Source organism: Petaurus breviceps, unplaced genomic scaffold (genome assembly GCF_028583685.1).
Source record: "Petaurus breviceps papuanus isolate PSGF00001 unplaced genomic scaffold, PetGlider_PUasm1.0 227, whole genome shotgun sequence".
NCBI classification, from domain to species: domain Eukaryota; kingdom Metazoa; phylum Chordata; class Mammalia; order Diprotodontia; family Petauridae; genus Petaurus; species Petaurus breviceps.
In genome coordinates, this window is record NW_027185896.1 from 13,164,630 (window position 1) to 13,183,370 (window position 18,741).

The 18,741-nt window shown below is 41.2% G+C and overlaps 2 protein-coding genes and 1 pseudogene across 2 annotated transcripts in view; 2 read left to right on the forward strand and 1 right to left on the reverse strand.

Annotated features, from left to right (window-relative positions):
* LOC138167146 (zinc finger protein 420-like) overlaps window positions 1-17,013 on the forward strand; it is a 41,070-nt gene extending 24,057 nt beyond the window's left edge. Inside the window, exon 7 of the mRNA XM_069095839.1 lies at window positions 12,907-17,013. Within this exon, the coding sequence (XP_068951940.1) occupies window positions 12,907-13,627 (721 nt within the window). The 3' untranslated portion in view covers window positions 13,628-17,013. The remainder of the gene's footprint in view (window positions 1-12,906) is intronic.
* LOC138167144 (actin-related protein 2/3 complex subunit 1A pseudogene) lies at window positions 2,896-4,390 on the reverse strand (annotated as a pseudogene).
* On the forward strand, window positions 7,792-12,374 carry LOC138167145 (KRAB domain-containing protein 1-like). The gene is made up of 4 exons (XM_069095838.1): window positions 7,792-8,403; window positions 9,182-9,308; window positions 10,137-10,215; window positions 12,321-12,374. Exons 1-4 carry the CDS (start codon window positions 8,374-8,376, stop codon window positions 12,322-12,324), a joined length of 240 nt encoding a protein of 79 aa, XP_068951939.1. The 5' UTR covers window positions 7,792-8,373; the 3' UTR covers window positions 12,325-12,374.
* Window positions 17,014-18,741: the final 1,728 nt, after the last annotated feature.

An 18,741-nucleotide genomic window follows, 5' to 3' on the forward strand; every position in this document is an offset into this window, starting at 1 on the left:
AGGAACAGGAAATTGAAAAGAGGAGTCACTTTAGGGAGTTTCCTAGAAGGAAATATGTAAAGTTTGGCACATTTTGAATTGGAGGTTCTGCTGACAGTTACCTAGGTTGAGATGTCCAACAGGCAGGACTGGATCCATCTTATTTGCATGCTTCATATGTATGTCTGCATTCTTGCCCAATCCCTTAAAGAAAAGAATATATACTTACATATGTGCTTTACTTACATATATAATCTGTCATCTCCCCTTCCTCCCTCCCCCAAGTCCCTGAAGTTTGCTTGGGCAGCTGGTGGGAGGACATTCCCAGAATCTAAATCCCCCAAAAGAATATAATGCTTTGTTCTGGGTCTGCTGTTCCAATTAGTAGGGAAAGAAGGAAGGGGTGGTATAATCCATAGAGTCAGAGATTGCCAGCATTTCACAGCTAAATCAGGAACAGGTGAAAATCGGAAAGAAAGTAGAAAAGAGGGAGGGAAAATGACCATCTGAATTAGGTTCCTCTCCCGCTCAAAGAGTTCAAAATGATTCTGTTTGTCTCATTCTGGTTTTCTGTACTGTTCTGAGTCACTATGAACTTGTAAGACAAGTGGGTTTTTTCCAAATGGGTTGTTTTTAAAAATACAATCTATACAATAATTTTAATATCATTTTTTCCACTAGAACCTGCATTTTTTTCCTTTCAGAGAGACCTCATTTTAGGGATGCAGCCTATATTGAGAACAATAAATATTGTTTAGCACTACATATAAGGCATTGAATATGTCAGGTTCTTCAAGGAATAGAAAGAAGTAAAATGTCAATGGTTAGGCATTTGCACAAACAGGTAACAACAGAGGCCAGTCAATAGCAGATATGAGATAAGACTCAGGACTGATGGCTCAAACTGAGGCCCAAAATGTCAAGGGGCTCAGCTTAGCTGAAATGTTCTGAGAGAGCAAGGACACATAGGGAGGGGTACAAGGCTTTTTTTCCTCTTTTTTTACTGCTTGATCTTCCTTCTTCTGCCCCTTCTCTTAGGTTCTGTTCTATGTGTTTTCCCTCTACTTCCTTGGTGATTTCATCAGCTTCCATGACTGAATGAATGTTCATTGGTTGATTGATTCAATTCTTGCACCTGTGCAAATGCCTATCTATGTAGTTTCCAGCTGGACATAGGATCATAGATTTAGAAGTAAAAGAGATATCTAAGGACCTGGAACTAGTTCAGACCCCTCATTTTACAGATGAAGAAACTGAGTCCCAGAAAAGTTAATTGACACATTAGGAAGTCATAGAGCCAAGTCCTGTGACTTTCATTCCTCTGCACTATACAGCATTTTCCTGCATCCACACCAAGGGAGTCCCAAATAAGTGCTTTCAGCTGGGGTGGGTTTGTAAAAAGGCAGTCGTTATTCAGTCAACAAGACATAGTGAAAAACACTGGCTTTAGAGGGCAGAGGTGGGGTCTTGGGGCTAAATGCTCAATGTACCACTAACTGTGTGAACTTGGGCAAATAACAACCTCTTTGAACCTCAGTTTCCTACTCTGTAAAGTGGACATTTTTTTAAAGTTCCATTTTGTTTTGTTTTCACTTCCAAACTCTCTCCCTCTCCCTTTCCTTTCCCCTACACATTGAGAAGGCAAGAAAAATAAAAGCCATATAATATTTTCACTACCTACCCCAAAGAGTTGTTGCAAACCTTAAAGGGCTATATTAAATGTGAGCCATTGTTTTTATTACTATTTCTGCCCTTGGGGAAGCCAGAGAGACTTAAGCTCTATAATATTAATAATCTGACTACAGGTAACACCCTGGGTTTTATACATATCTGATTTAGGGACAAAACATGGCCTCTATTTTGATTGCTAGGTAATATTTCTATTGAGTTCAGGTGTGATCTAAAATAATCAGAAAAGAAAAAAGGCATAGACCCATTAAGATATATCTGGCAGAAACCCAAGTGTATTTCTTGTATATTTACAATTGCAATATTTACAATTTACATATCTGCAATTTACAATCAGGACAGGAGGAATCGACAAATAAAATGTGCATGCTCTCCAACCCCCAATTTTAGACAATTATGTGAACTAGGATAGGTAGTATTAGGGTCTCTAGTTATAAAACAGAAAATCTGGGTTCAGGAAACCCTGTGCTATATAGATCATTGGCCTCAGTATCTGAGAACCCAGGCATATATCTCAACTCTTTGACCCAGGTAAATAAAACAACTTAATATTTTCGAGTTACAGGTTAATTTTCTTATCTCTAAATTGGGGTTCATAATAGTTGCCCCAGCTATTTTCCAAGGGCTGTGAAGGTCAAACGAGATGATAAAAATGATAATAAAAAAAACTTTGGGCTTTGGAAAGAAGTTGATTGTAGAATTTTAGAGTGCTGGAAGGAGCCTCATAATGTCATTGAGTATAATCCCCCGTGAACCCCTAATATAACATGCCTGACAAGTTTCATACAGCTTCTCTTCAAGACCTCTGGTAGGGGTAACTAACTCAAAAAGTCTTTTATAATGGTCTTGAATGGGGCGGCTAGGTGGTACAATGAGTAGTAAAGCACTGGACCTGGAATCAGGAGGACCTGAGTTCAAATTTGACCTCAGACACTTAACACTTACTAGCCCATGTGACCTAGTGCAATTCACTTAACCCCAATTGCCCTGCCCTCCCCCCTCCAAATAAAACAAAAACAAATATGATGGTCTTGAAGAATGTTTTTTCTTATATAGTAGTGCCTAAATTTCCTCTTGGCAGCTGTCCACTATTTCTATAGTTCTACTCTATTAGGTCAAGGATTTAGTCTAACAATTCCTAATCTATGTGATGTTCTTTCAGTTACCAACGACAGCTATTGATGCCCCCCCAGTCTTGTCTTCTCTAGGCTAAAAGGCCTCACGTCTTTTTTTCCTGTATTTTTTTAAATTTTTCTAGCAGACAATTTACATAAAATCCCCCTTTAATTTAGTGTGACAACTTTCCACAATAAACTACTTAAAGAGCAGCTTTGGTCAAGAATGGAATGAAATAGCCAATCAAAAAGACATCACTGCTGATTTTTTAAAACCAATACATTCACCAATTATGTTCAAAAAAACAAAAACAAAACATCTGCAAGGGATATTTTCTCAGTTTTGACTTGTGGTAGGGTCTTTCCTGTGTTCATGCAAATGCTGGATCTGCATTCTGTCAAGTGTCTGTCATGCTAGAGAAAGGAAATACAGCTTCACATGATTCGTAGCCCCTGGATCGAAGACTCTAAAGTCTTGAAATCCCAAATTGTCATTGCTCCATCAATGCCAGTGGTACAAAATTTGTGGCATTCCTGTTTGTCCACTTCATAAATAGACACTTGGGTGATACTGTTTTCGTGTAGTATGTCTAGAGCGGTGTTGCAATCCTCAGTCGTGGCTCTCTTGTCCATGTTGCGGAAGTGTTCCATGGCAGAAATGTTGTGCTGGATGCTCTGTTTTGGAATGTCTAATTTGGAGGAGAAGGTCTAGGAGCCATGATTGAACAGCATTGGGCAGCAGTCATGGCCAGCAGCCACCACGCTATTCTCAGAGACAAAAGACACACTCAGGAGTGGGAGGAACTCTGTTTTCAGCTGTGAAACCATCATGTTTTGGGAGGCATGGGCAACGGTTACAGTACTATCATGGCTGACCCAAGCAAGGCAGTTTCCGCTGGCAGAGAAACTAACTCCATGTACCCAACCATCACTCCCAGTACCACCAAACTCTGACATCAGTTGACCAAAAGCCATCTTGGTACCCCATGGAGTACTGGCTGGCTTTTCATCAACTTCTTTAATGTAGGCAGAAAAAACTCTGCATTTGAAATCACAAGATCCAGCAGCCAGCAAAACATTGTTGGGGTGCCAATCCAAACTCAGGACAGTAGAACGAATTGGCTTTTTTATGTGTTTGCTCACCCACCAGTCATTTTCAGACTCAAAGTAGCACACAGAAATCAGTAGAGCTCCACTACCTACAGCAAATTTATTCTCCAAAGGAGACTATTTCACAAGGGTGGCTGCATGGTTGATCTTCAGGATCACCAGGGTTGGTTTCCAGATGCCATCTTTCTGACTCCAGACATAGGCATTACAGTCTGCGCCACAAGTTACAATTCGATCGCTCTTGGGAGCCCAGTCAATACCTGTGATGTGTCCATTATGTTCCTTCAGTTCATGGGCTTTCACCCACTGGTTCCCAAATTCTTCTTGTAAATGTGAATTTCATGATTATTAGGGCTAAGGGCAATCTGAGTACGGTCTCTGTTCCAAGCATGACAGGTGATTGGCTCTAGTGAAAATTGATGTAAGGACATTATTCTTAGTGTTTTCAAAAGGGGAAAAGCTGGGATGGGAAGGGTGCGGACTGGCCCCAGAGCGGAGGATTCGTGGATTCTGGTCAGTCGACTCGAAAAAGCTCTGGTGGGCGGCGGGAGGAAGCCGGAGGCAGGGAGTGAGCGGCTGACTTCTTTAAATCAATAAATGACTTCTTATGTGGTATGGTCTGCATTTCCTTTACCGCACTGGTCACTGTCTTCTGGACATGAATCAGCTTTTCTGTGTCACTTTGGGGTTATGAGATTTGGTGAATCTGAACCCATTCATCTCTGGCCTGTTGATGTTCCACTTCAGCCAGTGATGGAGGTACTAAAGGCAGGGACATTGCCACTCCCTCTACTTCAGACAAGGTGTGCTGGGGGTAGGGAAAGAAAGAGGGCAGCAGATTCACAAAGCCCTGGCAACTCCAAGACTCTGTAGTCACTATCTGGGTCATGCAGCATCACCCAAAAGCAAGCAGCTACTTAGAGAAGCTGGGAGTACCACTGAGATGTGGCTGCCTCCAGGTCAACCACAGGCTACTTGATGCCTTCTGGCCTGCTCACTGTCATTGGTGGCAGAGCTACTGGTGCTCTTGAAGGCTCCAGTGAAGTCTTGCTTTTAAATGGACCGCTCCATGATATAACAGTGGCCCCCAGTGGCGTCCAAATGAACTCAGAAGGAGAGATGGGACTGATCCAGCCAGGATCAGAATTAGAGTTGTGGGAGGCCCCCACTTTGAGCACCCATTAGCTTTCTTTGGCTCTGTTCAGATTTTGGGGACTTTCAACCAGACTGGAAGTGGTCTCTAACCTGTAGGTGGCCAGAGCTGAAGAAAGCAGACTTGAGACAGGAGAATCAGTAATCAAACAGAAGCTTAATTAATTTCAGAGTGAGGAAAATGTTTGCAAGTGAAGATCCTCCTGAGGAGGGCTTAACATGCTGGGGCAGGGGCAGAGGCAAGGCACAAAAAGGCAGAACCCAACACAGTCATTCTTAGGTCTTGAGTAAACAGTTCCCATGAGAGGCCCATGCATACAGATATCTTTGGGACAATACAGGCATTCTTGGGTCCTGTGGACACAGTGTCCAAATTATTATAATCAAGCATTGTGACTGTTTCAAGTTGTAGGGATCATTGAACCTTGTGATCGTTCAGTGGTACAGGACCAGAGTTAATGTGGCAGGAACAGCAGTGCAGTCCCTGGTTCAGTTCACTTAGCAGTTACAAGCACAGGAATTCAGAAGATTTTGATTGATCACTTTCTGTGGCAGCATGTTGGCTGCTTCTAGCTCTCAGATCCCTGGGAAATAGGGTACGTATATCAAAGCAATATAAAAATTACATGATTTTGCCAGAGGGTGAGATCATCCAGAGGATGAGCACAAAGGATTGTTGTTATGAAAAGTCCAAGACACAGCTTGCTTATTGAGCCTTAGCTCTGGAAAACAGGTATCTCCTAATATCTTGACAGGATGGGTCACCAGAGTTGCTGAGATAATAAACCCAGACACTTACAGTGTCTCTGCCACTAATGAAATTGCTCACTGTGTGACTTGGGTCAAGTCACCTTCCCTCTCCCATTTAAACTATCTGATGGGAATCATAGGATCATAAATATAGAGCTGGGAGGGGCTTTAGAATGCATCCAATCCAATCTCTTCATTTTACAGTAACTAGCTTAGGCGGTTTACCCATGCCCCCACAGAAAGTGAAGACAGATCCAGGATCTAGAACTATGGGTCTGCAACTGCAAAGCCAGCAAGTATTATTCCTAGGCTACCTGCTGCCTCCTCTGTTATTGTACTGGAGATTTCTTCTGAATTGATTTTCTTTTTTATCTTTAATTCGTCATGTGAGAGAAGAGAAAGGGAAAGATTTGAGAGATGGTGTGAAGAAAGAATTAATAAGATTTGGCAACTGATAGGATGAGGAGTGAGGATATAGAGTTAATGGTGATTTGGAGAATGTTGAGAATGACTTTGGGTCACTGAAATATGAATGTGGTGCCCTCAACAAAAAAAATGAAACTTAGAAAAAGGGGTGCTTTGTGGGTAAACGAGAGTTGTTTTAAATGTTTAGATGGCTACAGGATATCTAGATGAAGATCCAGCAGGCAATTGGTAATATGAACCTGGAGCTCAAGAAATAGATGAAGACTAGATATTTCAGAGCTGCATAGAGATAATTACATAAGCAATATCCAACTTCATTTATCCTTTCAAATGGTCCAAAAGATCCAAAGTGATCTAAAGAAGGAGGGATGTGGGGAGTATAGTTAAATTAACAGAAATCAAAAAGAAGAAAATGGTCTGAGTGTCAAGTTAGAGATCACAGACCTAGAGAAGTAGAGCCTTGGAATGATAAAATTCAGGGTGAGGTTATGCCAGTGTGTGGTTGGTATGGAATGGTTAGTTATGCTTTAGCAATATCTCAGTACTGCATTAAGACTTTTGGGACACTTTGTGTATTTTATTCATAATCTGTATTTATATCATGTTCCCCTGATAAACTGTAGGGTCCATGATGGCAGGAAATATGTCTCAAGATCTGTAACTTCCTTAGTATTCAGCATAAAGGCAATTAAGTGTAAGAGTGAAGCGTCTGGCATGAGGAAGACTCATTTTCCCGAGTTGAAATCTGGCCTCAAATACTTACTAGCTTAGCTGTGTGACCCTGGACAAGTCACTTCACCCTGTTGTCCTCGGTTTCCTCATCTATAAAATGAGCTGGAGAAGGAAATGACAAACCTTTCCAGTATCTTTGTCAAGAAACCCCAAATGGGGTCACAAAGAGAAGAGTTTGAAACAGCAAGAACAACAATCCTGGTGCAGTGAGAACAGAGACATAGCGCTGAAGGAATACTTGGAGTGAGAGGTAGGATGGGGCAGAAATCAAAGCAAAAGGAACAAGCATAGGCACAAAAGCAGTACAAGGCACGTGTTTACTCCTAGGTTGTCTGTTTTCAAACTGGAATATCCAGATGAAGCCTACAGAGAAGGTCTCTCTGGGATGGGAGGTGGGGGGGGGGGTGCAGGGCATGGCGGAGGAAATATTTACTGAGTCCTCCCCCACTAAGTGGCAGTCTTCTCTGTCTCCCTCATGTCTCACACAACTCTTATTTCCCCTCCAGACTTCCAGAACCCCTGTGCTCCGAATGCCCTGTAGGCTGCCCATTCAGGTGACCGCTTCACACAAACTGCAGGGCTCAGGGGCAGCAGTCCAGTTCCCATCTGATTCCACCTCCTTCACCCACTGTGCCCTCCCAGGAAGGCTTGCCTCTTGCTCTGACTCCGCCCACACAGGGGTCTGAGTCTTCACCACTATCGAGATGCGTCCTCCAGTATTCCTAGAGGGGATATCCTGAAGGACCGGAAATCATCCCTCTGACGCACTTCCAGCTCCCGGCTGTCCTGCCCCTGCGTGCCTAACAATGTCCCACTTCCGCTCTAAGGCCAGCCCCTTCCCTTCTTCCTCGGAGGACTTCCGGAGGAGTTTCCTCTCTCCCCGCAAGCTTTTGCTCGCCATGTTTTTTTGAGGCTGGGCCTACCTCCAAAAGTCTTCCCCACTCTCCAGCGGAGTCTCTCTGACCTCTCCCGCCTGGTTGGCAGCTCGTGTCATTGCAGAAGGAGCCCAGGATTGGCAGGCCGCAGATCTGGGTCTGAATCTTGACTCTGCGGACTGTGGGGAAGTGGCGTCCGTTCGCCGAGCCTGTTTCCTCGTTTGCGGAACAGAGCTCTCAGTATCTGCCCCCTCCTCCCAGGACCATCCTGGGCCAAGTGCTTTGTAAACCTTATATCTATAGGAACCAGATCTGCTTTGGGTAAGTCTGGGGTGAGAGGGGCATCAGCCCGATCCTTGCCTTGCCTCTCACGCGGCTTCCCTTGGAAGGACAGCTGTCGGGTGGGTCTGGGGTTCTCTTGGTCCTTCCTAGTGGCGAGGGCCGAAGGCACGGGGTCCCTCCTGCAGACTCTCCGTTCTCTTTCACGGCACCCGACGCCGTCCAGGCCGTTTCCGCAGAAGAGCAGCCCCTAGGCCTGGACCGGAATGGACATGCCTCTGCCGGCCGAGGCTCAGGTGAGTGGTGGCCCTTTCCCGAGAGATCCAGAGGGTGATGTTATGTTAGTGAACCCCCGGCTCAGCGCCAGTGGCATCTCCAGATGGCAGAATTCACCGGCGGGGTTCCTGTTGGGAGAGGCCAGGCTAAAGAAAGAAACAGATACTGAAGGAAAGAGGAGAAAAATAGGGCAGCCGCTGAGACACTCTCTTCTCCGACAGAAATGCAGGGAGCGACTGACTGTAAGCCTGGTTTTGCTTTACCCCCGAAGGCAGAATTGATGGTGTGTGGAGAGGAGGCTAGAGCCTCCTTGGAGTTTGGGGTGATCCTATAAGATGAATCCTATCCAAAGGGTTGTCGTTGGGTTGTTTTTTCAACGATTTCTGACTCTTTGTGATCCCATTTGGGATTTTCTTGTAGAGCCATGGGATCGGAGGCATTAGTAGGTAAAATGGATATTAGGTTTTCTAGTCAGAACCCTTTCTTTTACAGAGAAGGTGACAAAGACCCAGGAAAATGAGGTGACTCGCTCAAGGCCACACAACTGTTAGGTGGCAGAGCAGAGCACTCTTTGTAATGCAAAATGGAAATTTATGCCAAGCTCACTTCCCTTCCAAATCAGAAGGAAGGGTATAATTTCTTTCTTTGCCTCCTCCCCATGTAATCTTCTTCTCCATTGGTCCTCCTGCACGAATGTACCCACATTCCCCTTCCTTTTTCTGTTATGTGGCCAGCTGTTCCCCCTGTGCAGGGATTAAGCCCTGCAATAGTTCCTGAGAGAGAAGGACTATGTTTCAGGTTTCGGTGACTTTTGAAGATGTGGCAGTGTATTTCACCAGGAAGGAATGGGAAGTTCTCACCCCTGTTCAGCAGGCATTGTACAGACGTGTGATGCTGGAGAATTACAGCAATTTGATCTCCTTGGGTAAGGCCTTTTCCCCATTCTGTGACTCGGAATCAACACTTTAGGGTTTTGCAGCATTCTTTTTTTTTCTTTTTGCAGGGAGGAGGGCAGGGCGATTGGGGTTAAGTGACTTGCCCAAGGTCACACGGCTAGTAAGTGTAAGTGTCTGAAGCCGAATTTGAACTCAGGTCCTCCTGATTCCAGGGCCAGTGCTCTATTCACTGCACTACCTAGCCACCCTGTACAGCATTCTTGTACCTTAGACAATTTGGGGTTTCTAATAATATGTAGCAGAATACTGGCTCTGAGGTTCCTAATCCCACAGCCCCTGTCAGGGATTATCTGTAGTACTAGAGATAACAAGGCAGAACTTTTTGCGTCTTGCCTCTCCCTTCCTGAAAGTCCTACTGTTGAAGATTTTTACTCAGTGTATATTTTGCCTTGTCTGAGCATGCTGGGGTCCTGTCAGACCTCACCTTTTCCTTCCAGTTTTCTTCCCTAGGATGAAACTCTTGCCCATTCTCCAGCATCCTAATATGTATGTCCAAGTTTAATAATACCTTACATCTCAGGAAGACGGCAGAAAACTTTATTTTCTCTTAAGTGAAGTCATCAACTTTTTCTGCTGACCATAATCTCCCAGAAGCACAATACTGTTACTCTGGGCTTTCCTCAAACTTTCTCTCTTTTGAGTGTTTCTTTTTTCTCTTTATCTGGGCTCTGCAGACACAGGGTTGGGATGGCTAGCAGGATTATTTCTGCCTGGATTTAATTAACCATCCTGTTAATTAACCATTTTACTCCCTTCAAGTAGCATTTGCATTTCCTAAACCTATCGTAATCACCCAGCTAGAGACAGGGGAAGAGCCATGGATCAAGGCTCCACGGGGAACTCCAAAGAGAAAAGACGTAATAGATGTCTGCAAAGGTGAGTGAACACAGACCAGCTCTCTTGACTTTATCCTTTCTCTCAACTTTTTAAAACTCAAACTTTTTGTGGGTTTTTTGACCTGGTGCTACAATAAACAGTAAGAGTTCTACCAACCCTGCTGGTTCTCATAATCATTACATACCCCATTATTCTTATATCCAGGAAGAGCAGGAACTCATCACTCCCTTTCAGTCTCATTTGTCATATGTCTTTTACCTTACTGAAAAATCCCTTTCTCCATTTTTCACCCCATTTTATCTCCAGGTAGATGTCAGATTATGACTTTGGGTGATTTTTCAATTGGAAAGTAGGGAGATGTTGATGGAGTTTCTAAGATATAAACAAACCTCCTGAGCCCTTGTATAAGGCAGGTAATCATCATTCAACTGCTAATGCTAATTTGTGATAATCTGCATAGGAAAGAGGGAGCTGCAGTATCCAAGAACTATATCTCTTAATAACAAGAGAAGGATTGGGTGGGGATCACTCTCTAGAACAGAAATTCTTAACCTCTTTTGTGTCATAGACTCCTTTGACAATATGGTGTGACTTAAGAACCCTTTTCAAAATAATGTTTTTAAATATATAAAATACATAGGGTTGTAAAAGAAACAAATTATGTTGAAATACAGTTATTAAAATATTGTTTTAAAAAATTAACCCCAGATTAAGAACCCCAGCTTTAGAACAACTGATAGATGGTGGGATCACTAAGAACTAGTACTACTCATTACGTTTACATTTCATTGAAAGTCAGGGATAGGGACAGCCAGGTGGGCAGTGAGTAAGAGTGCCGGCCCCAGAGTCAGGAGACCCGGGATCGGTTCCAGCCTCAGATACTTAGCACCCACACAAAATAACTGGCCGTGTAAGCTTGAGCAAGTTACTTAAACCCAATTGCTTAAAAAAAAAAAAAGAAAAGAAAGTCAGGGATAGATAATATAGTTGGGAAAAGTCTGGAATTTTAATCTCAGTTCTGACGGTTACTGTCAATCAATGGGAAAGTTGTTTTCCCTCTGTGGGCCTTATCTTATCTATGAAATAGGAAGGAATGGAGGTTGTTTTTATTAAATGTCTACTATTTGCCAGGCACAGCTAATACAGATATCTAATCTGATCCTCATAACAACCTCGGGAGGTAGGTGCTTTTAATAATATTAATTTTACAGTTGAGAAAACTAAGGCAGTAAGAGGTCAAATGACCTACCCAAGGGGCAGCTAGGTGGTACAGTGAATAGAGCACCATCCCCGAAGTCAAGAGGACCTGAGTTCAAATCCGGCCTCAAACACTTAACATTTACTAGCTGTGTAACCTTGGACAAGTCACTTAACACCAATTGCCCTGCCTTTTCCCCTCCAAAAAGACTAAATAAATAAATGAGCTGCCCAGGGTTACACCTCTAATAAAGTGTGTGAGACCAGATTTGAATGCAGTTCTTCATGCCTCCAGGCTCAGCACACTATTTACTATGCCACCCAGATCCTCTACTTAAGGATAATAATATTTGTACTGTCTCCTTCACAGGGTTGTTTTGATATAATAGTTTTATTAAGACCACTTTCCTATTTTACTTTTAATCATAAAGTAATAGGGTAGGGAAGAAATTGGCAAATGTCCTTCTCCATAGTGATCCTTAGTTGAGAGAAAGCCAGGTGGCAGAGTAGGTGGTTGGCCCTAAACCTAGAGAACAGAATGGGGCACCTAGATGTTGAGGTCAAGTAGTATCTCAGAAGGTTTAGCACCATGAGTGTTCCTCTCCGTAGGGGCACTACTCCCTCAATTACCTGTTTTACCCCTTACCTGCCAATTATGACTGTTACTGACTGTATCCTCAGTCATTGACAATCCCTCTTGCTGCTGCTTTGCAGCTTCTTTTCTCTTTAGGCTGCCACCCCTAACTTTGCTTTCCAATTCTGATATTCCAACTACCATTATTACATCTGGGAACTTTTCCTTGTCTTCCCTTGTTCTTGATACCAAATGTAGCTTTTTTTTTTAGGCATACAAAAGACATGCTTTTAAGACACTGTTACTTTATTACCAATTCTCCTTCACCGAGGACAGATAACCAGTAATGTTTGCATTTTCTGTTTCCTGTCAGGTAACATCAGGACTGAAAAAGAAGAAACAACTCAGAAAACATCAGTTTCTAAAGAAATAGAACCCCATATAGTGAAATCAATTGTACTCCAGGATAATGTTTTTCAGGAACCACACGTTAGGGAATTCTGTGACCCAAAGAACATCTTAGAGAAACAAAAGAGAAATCCCATAAGGGAGAGACGGAGGAGAGAAGAAAAAGCTTTAATGAAACTGACAGTTAAGTCTAAAAGAACCACTGCAAAAGAGGAAACTCAGAAGCATAAGAAAGTAGAAAAAAATGTAAGTGTTGGATTGGACTCTTTTGTACATCCAAGATTTCCTAAAAGACGAACATCCTATACATGTGAAGACTGTGGCAAATGTTTCTATCAAAGTTCTGATTTTTATCAACATCTGAAAACACATAGTAGAAAAAAAATTAACCACCATAGTGACTGTGGAGAAACTATTAGTTCTAGTTCATCGATTACTGAGCCTCAGAAACTTCACATTAAAGACACACGATCTCAGCATAAAGAACAATCTCAGTGTAAAGAACGTGGGAAAGCTTTGGGGCAGAAGTCACACCTTATTCAACGTGAAAGATACCGTACTGGAAGGAAGCCCTATGAATGTGAGGAATGTGGAAAATCCTTCAATCAGAAGATAACTTTTACTCGGCATCAAAGGACACACACTGGTGAGAAACCATATAAATGTCATGAGTGTGGGAAAGCCTTTAGTCAGGACTCAAATCTGACTCGCCATCAGAGGCTCCATACTGGGGAGAAACCCTATGAATGTTATGAGTGTGAGAAAAGTTTCAGCAACAGTTCAGATTTGATTTATCACCAGCGAATTCACACAGGAGAAAAACCTTATAAATGTAAGGACTGTGGGAAATCTTTCAGGTGCAGCACAAGCCTGAGTGTCCATCAGAGAATTCACACTGGGATAAAACCCTATATATGTAAGGAGTGTGGGAAAGCCTTTAGTCGAAACTCAGACCTCATTCGGCATCAGCGAATCCATACTGGAGAGAAACCATATAAATGTAAGGAATGTGGAAAAGCCTTCAGTTGTAGTTCGCTTTGCATTGTACACCAAAGGACTCATACTGGAGAGAAACCTTATGAATGTAAAGAGTGTGGGAGAGCATTCAGTTATAACTCAGCCTTGATTCATCATCAGAGAAGTCACACTGGTGAAAGACCTTATGAATGTAAGGAGTGTGGAAAAGGCTTCAGTTGTAGTTCACATCTTAATCAGCATCAGAGAACCCATGCTAGGAAGAAATCTTATTCAACATCAGAGGATTCACACTGAGGAGAAACCTTTCAATGTGATTGTAGCCTGTAAGAATCTAAGTGTGAATAAGAGAGGATCCTCCACAATATTGCCCCCAACCTACCTAACTTTGATTAGCCACTATTACTCATCATGAACCTTCCTTTTATATAAGATCTGTTTCAGTATTTTCCCAGGCACATACTATGCTAATACTATTCACAATTATGCTTTTACCCACCTTACTCCCCAAAACTAGACTATCTTTACTCCTTTAAACAGCATCCCCTAAAACTTCATAGTTCAGGTTCTACCTATGATATTGAAGGTCCCTTGTGGTTCTATATCTCAATGGATCTGTTTTTATAGCTCCAGATGCATAACAATCATCACCTATTCCATCACCTATCATTTAACTCATTGATTCTCACCCTTTTCCACTATCCAGGCCCCCTTTTTTATTTTTTGCACTGATATGAAGCCCCCGTCATGATAGTTACATTAATTATTTGTTGACATGAAATACAGGAAAAGTCTGCACAGATGTTAGTGACACTTTTAAATCTATATTGCATTAGCTATGATATCTGCGTAAACTTTCAAAAACAGTATTGCATACATGTGAGAGAGTCTTTAGAAAGAAGAAAGGAAATAAGCATTTATTAAAAACCTACTATGTGTTAGGCACTGTACTAAGTGCTTTATAAGTATCTCATTTGGTCTTCACAACAACCCTGTGAGGTAGGTGCGGTTATCCCCATTTTGCCATTGAGAAAACTGACAGGCTAAGTGATTTGCTGAGGGTCACACAGCAAATAAGTGTCTGAGACTGGATTTAAAGTTAGATCTTCTTGACTCCAAAAGGTATGTTTGTTACTGAGTCATCAATGAGTTGAACCCCTTGGAATAACTCTAGTCCCTGACTCACAGTGGGAGTCGGTGATCACTGAAGAAGGTATATCCACCTTGATCAAGTTAAGATATTAGAAAATTTATCTGCTAGTAGCTGTTTTTGATATCACAGAATTTCAGGTTTGGAAGTGACCTCAGAAGCTATCTAGACCAAACTATATGTGAACAATTCCTCTGTAAGTGGTCACCCAGCCTTTGTTTGAAGACCTCTCATGAATAAGAACCCACAACATGCCAAGGCAGTATTCTACTTTGGATAGCTCTTAATTGTTAAGTTTATCCTCATGTCAGACCTAAATCTACCTCTCTGCTATTGTTACCCATCAGTTCTTTCATCCCTCTTGCATACATCAGTTCTTCAAATACTTAGATAGCCATCTTTTTTTCCCCTTCAGGTAAAAAATCTATCAACTGTTCAATCATATGGCATTGTTTCTAGTTCCATCATCTTGATCATTCTTCTGGATGGCCTCTAGCTCACTGAGACCCATTTAAAAATGTGTAACCAGGGTAGATTGGTAGTATTATCACATTTCTGGACACTCTCCATCTTATTAGCAGCCTAAGATTGCATTAATTTTGGGCTGCCTTATCCCATGAGTGTTTACTTGTATTGAGCTTGCCCACTAACCATATTCCCAGATCATTTTTTCAGAGCAACTACTATTTAACAATTCCTCCTTTATCTTGTACTTGAAAAGATTTTCTGAATTTATAAGGGTAAGATTTCATATTTATTGAATTTAATATATGTATGTTTATATACATGTACACACAAACACTGTATATGAAATTTAAGGGTCTAAAACTACTCTGGCATGAGAATTTCCTGATTTTTATTATATGTCGGTACGGTTGTTAAATTCCTATTTTGTGCCATGTGGACATAATCTTGACATCTAAAAGTGGAGAACAACATTACATGGTAGATATGAAGAATAGTAGAGAAATGGATTGATCAGTAGACATATGTATAATTTCCTATAGAAGGCTGGATTATGAGATACACAGCAGCCATTCTAGTGGATGTGATGTTTATGATGAAGAACTGAGTTGTTTCAATGAAGAGGCTTACCAGTAAGTACCTGAAGAATGGACCCGAAGAGAAAAAAATGGATGGAAAAATATAATGACCATTCTATGCCATCAAAGTAGATATGTAGAATAAAGGTTCAGTAACTTTATAATGAATATAGTTGAATAATTTAAGCAAACCTCATCTCGATCCAAACATTGCCTATGTTTAAGTCACACGCTTCATTGACATAAAGGAAGTTTTGAGGTTAATATAAGATTTTATGAAGGAAAAAAATGAGCAAGATATGAATATGAATGTGCCAAACATGCAACTGTTATACATCATAAAACTGGAAACAATCAATCAGTAAGCATTTGTAAGATATTCTAGGGTCACAAAACAAGAAAAATATTCCCTCCTCTTAAGGGACTTAGATTCTGTCAAGGACAGAAAAAATATGTAAATATATAACATATATACAAGATAAAATTTCAAGCAAAGAAAACATGGAATGGAATCTGAAAAAGAAACATCAAAAATGTTTGATTCCCTTAATTTAAAAAAAACTCCAACTGGTTAAGGTAATGGAAGGAATCAAAATGGCACAAAGTACAAAATAAGTTACCATTGGTAAAACTATACAGGGCTTGAGAAGTAAATTAGAGGAGTAAATTGGGAACCTCCAAATAAGAAGGATATGGAAAATTCCTGGTCTGTGTGGTCAAAAGAAGTTCATCTTTTGAAGGGTCATTTGTACAAAATGAAAAAATTTTTCTGTGTTGCTTCAGGAAAAGGTTTAGTCTTCTTAGTCTTCCCTCTGCCCCCATTTCTGGAATGTGGAAATTGTTGGTGATTTCTAGTCTTTCCAGCTCTCTCACCAGGTGAGACTCTAGTCACCTTCCTCAGTTCCACCCCAGAAGTGGGAGAGAAGGATCTCTGAGCATATTTAAATAGAAGCATAGGGAAAACCCTGTGCACCCTAAACTATAGCTGTGTTATCCCTACACCAAACAATAACTACTACTGAGCTTGCCTTTTGCCCAAGAGAAATCTGGATTCACACTTTTACTATGCTTTGAGAATTTAGGAGATATAAATCAAGATTCTCTCACCTTGAGATTCTAGCTGAAAAAATTCCTGATGATTTCAAGTGTCTCAGTGAAAAGTAGAAAATAAAGGCTATGAGTTTGAATGTAGAAGTTAAACTGAACCAATGGGAAAGGCAATATTTATAAATACCTTGGTCTTTTCCAAGCAAGACACTTGTAAGTATAAGGTTATTAAGCTGAAAGCCAGAGTTGTATATGTTGAGACTGATCTGCATCTTGAAGTTAAAGCTCAATAGAAAGGGGCGGCCAGGTAGCACAGCAAGTAAGAGCACCAGCTCCAGTGTTGAGAAGACCTGGAGATCGAATCCGGGGCTCAGACACTTGGCACCCACCCAGAAACACCTGGCCGTGTAACCTTGAGCAAGTTACTTAACCCCAATTGCTTAGGGGCGGCCAGGTGGCTCAGCGAGTTAAGAGCACCGGTTCCAGTGTTGGGACGACCTAGAGATCGAATCCCGGGCTCAGACACTCAGCACCACACCCAGAAATAACTGGCCGTGTAACCTTGAGCAAGTTACTTAACCCCAATTGCTTAAAAAAAAAAAAAAAAGCTCAATGGGAAAAAAATTAGATAAAATAACACCTACTCATTCTTAATGTATAGTTTTAGCATGGTAAAATGATTTAGCTGTTCAAACAAAAATTCATATATTAATGAAACTCAGAGTTCATCACTTCGAATATTAATAGAAAATTAATGCCTCCTCATCAAAAATGAGGAAGAGGTGCTCTCAGAGCACATGATAAAAGAGGTTAAAATTTTGCAAAAATGTTTTTGGAACAGACTTAAAAGCAGCAATGGCTAACAACATATGTAAAACACTAGATTTGTTTAATGGAACCAAATGCTCCAAGAGCAATATCTGCAGGTATTCATATAGCAACATGTTGACAAATGGCTGAATCATGTGGCTTTGATGGTAGAAAGGGGTTTCTAGAGTAATTCAGGATTAAGCCACGTGCCACCCCAAATTGCAGAGATTAAGGATCCCTGACTTTAATTGCTGCAAGATTATGCCTTGAAATGATGGCTGTTGCTGCATTTCACCATTGGTAATTAACAAAAATGTATTTTACAATAAGTTGGCTAGAATTTTACACCAGAAACTCACTATCCTTCATAAATTGACAAATGACAAATTCCCATATTGCTAATAACTCCAAAATATCCTTGAGAATTCAATAAGTAAACAACTTAACCTGGAGCACCATTACAGAGAGCACTGTTGCTGACAATGACCTAAGCACAAAATTGATCTATAAAAAATTGATGAATAACATTTTAAGCAATGTTGAAAGGAAATATTCAGTTTTTTACACTTCATGGAATGAAATGCTTTCAAAATATAGGGACTTAGGGGAAAAAATTAAAACTGGGAACTAGATAAAGAACATATAATCCCAGTCATCCTGTAAGCTACTGGAGTTGTCCCCAAAGATGCTTCTGGTTAGTCTACCAATTCAGCATACATGGCTTACAATTCTTATGTAATTACAAAAGTCAGGCATTTTATCCAATTACATAATATTTTACAGATCATTTAATGTAAAAGAATTATAGCTGTATAATGGAATGGGAATTTGGAGATATTCCCTGCTCCCTAATAGACTGAATGTAATCACATGGAGCCTGTAGTGGGAGGAGTTTGCTGAAGGGTGGAGCAGAGCCCACAGGAAGCTGGGAGTCAGTGAGAGAAGAAACTGTCTGAGGGACAGAGGCTTGTGACTAAATGTTGGTTGTCTGCCACCTGCTGTGACAGCTAGGCTTGTTTTGGTTTGTGGGAAGGTTAAAGGATGCTGTGGCTGTGCTGTTATGGCTTATTAACTTCTTTGCTACTATGATGGAATTGCCTTACTGGTTTGGGGATTCGGTTTTCTGGTGTCTCAATAAATGTTTTGCTTCTGTCTTCTATATGGAGAATCTGTTATATTTTGTGATCAAGCACTGTGCTAGTATATTTACAGTGGCCATCAGCACTGTGAATATTGCATTGATGCTGCATATGGCAAATTCTCAGCCTATTTCTTATCTGAAGCCCATCAAACAGATTAGAATGAGATAACTGATGATGAGACGAGCTTACATTTATATAAAGGTCTAAAACTTGCAAAGC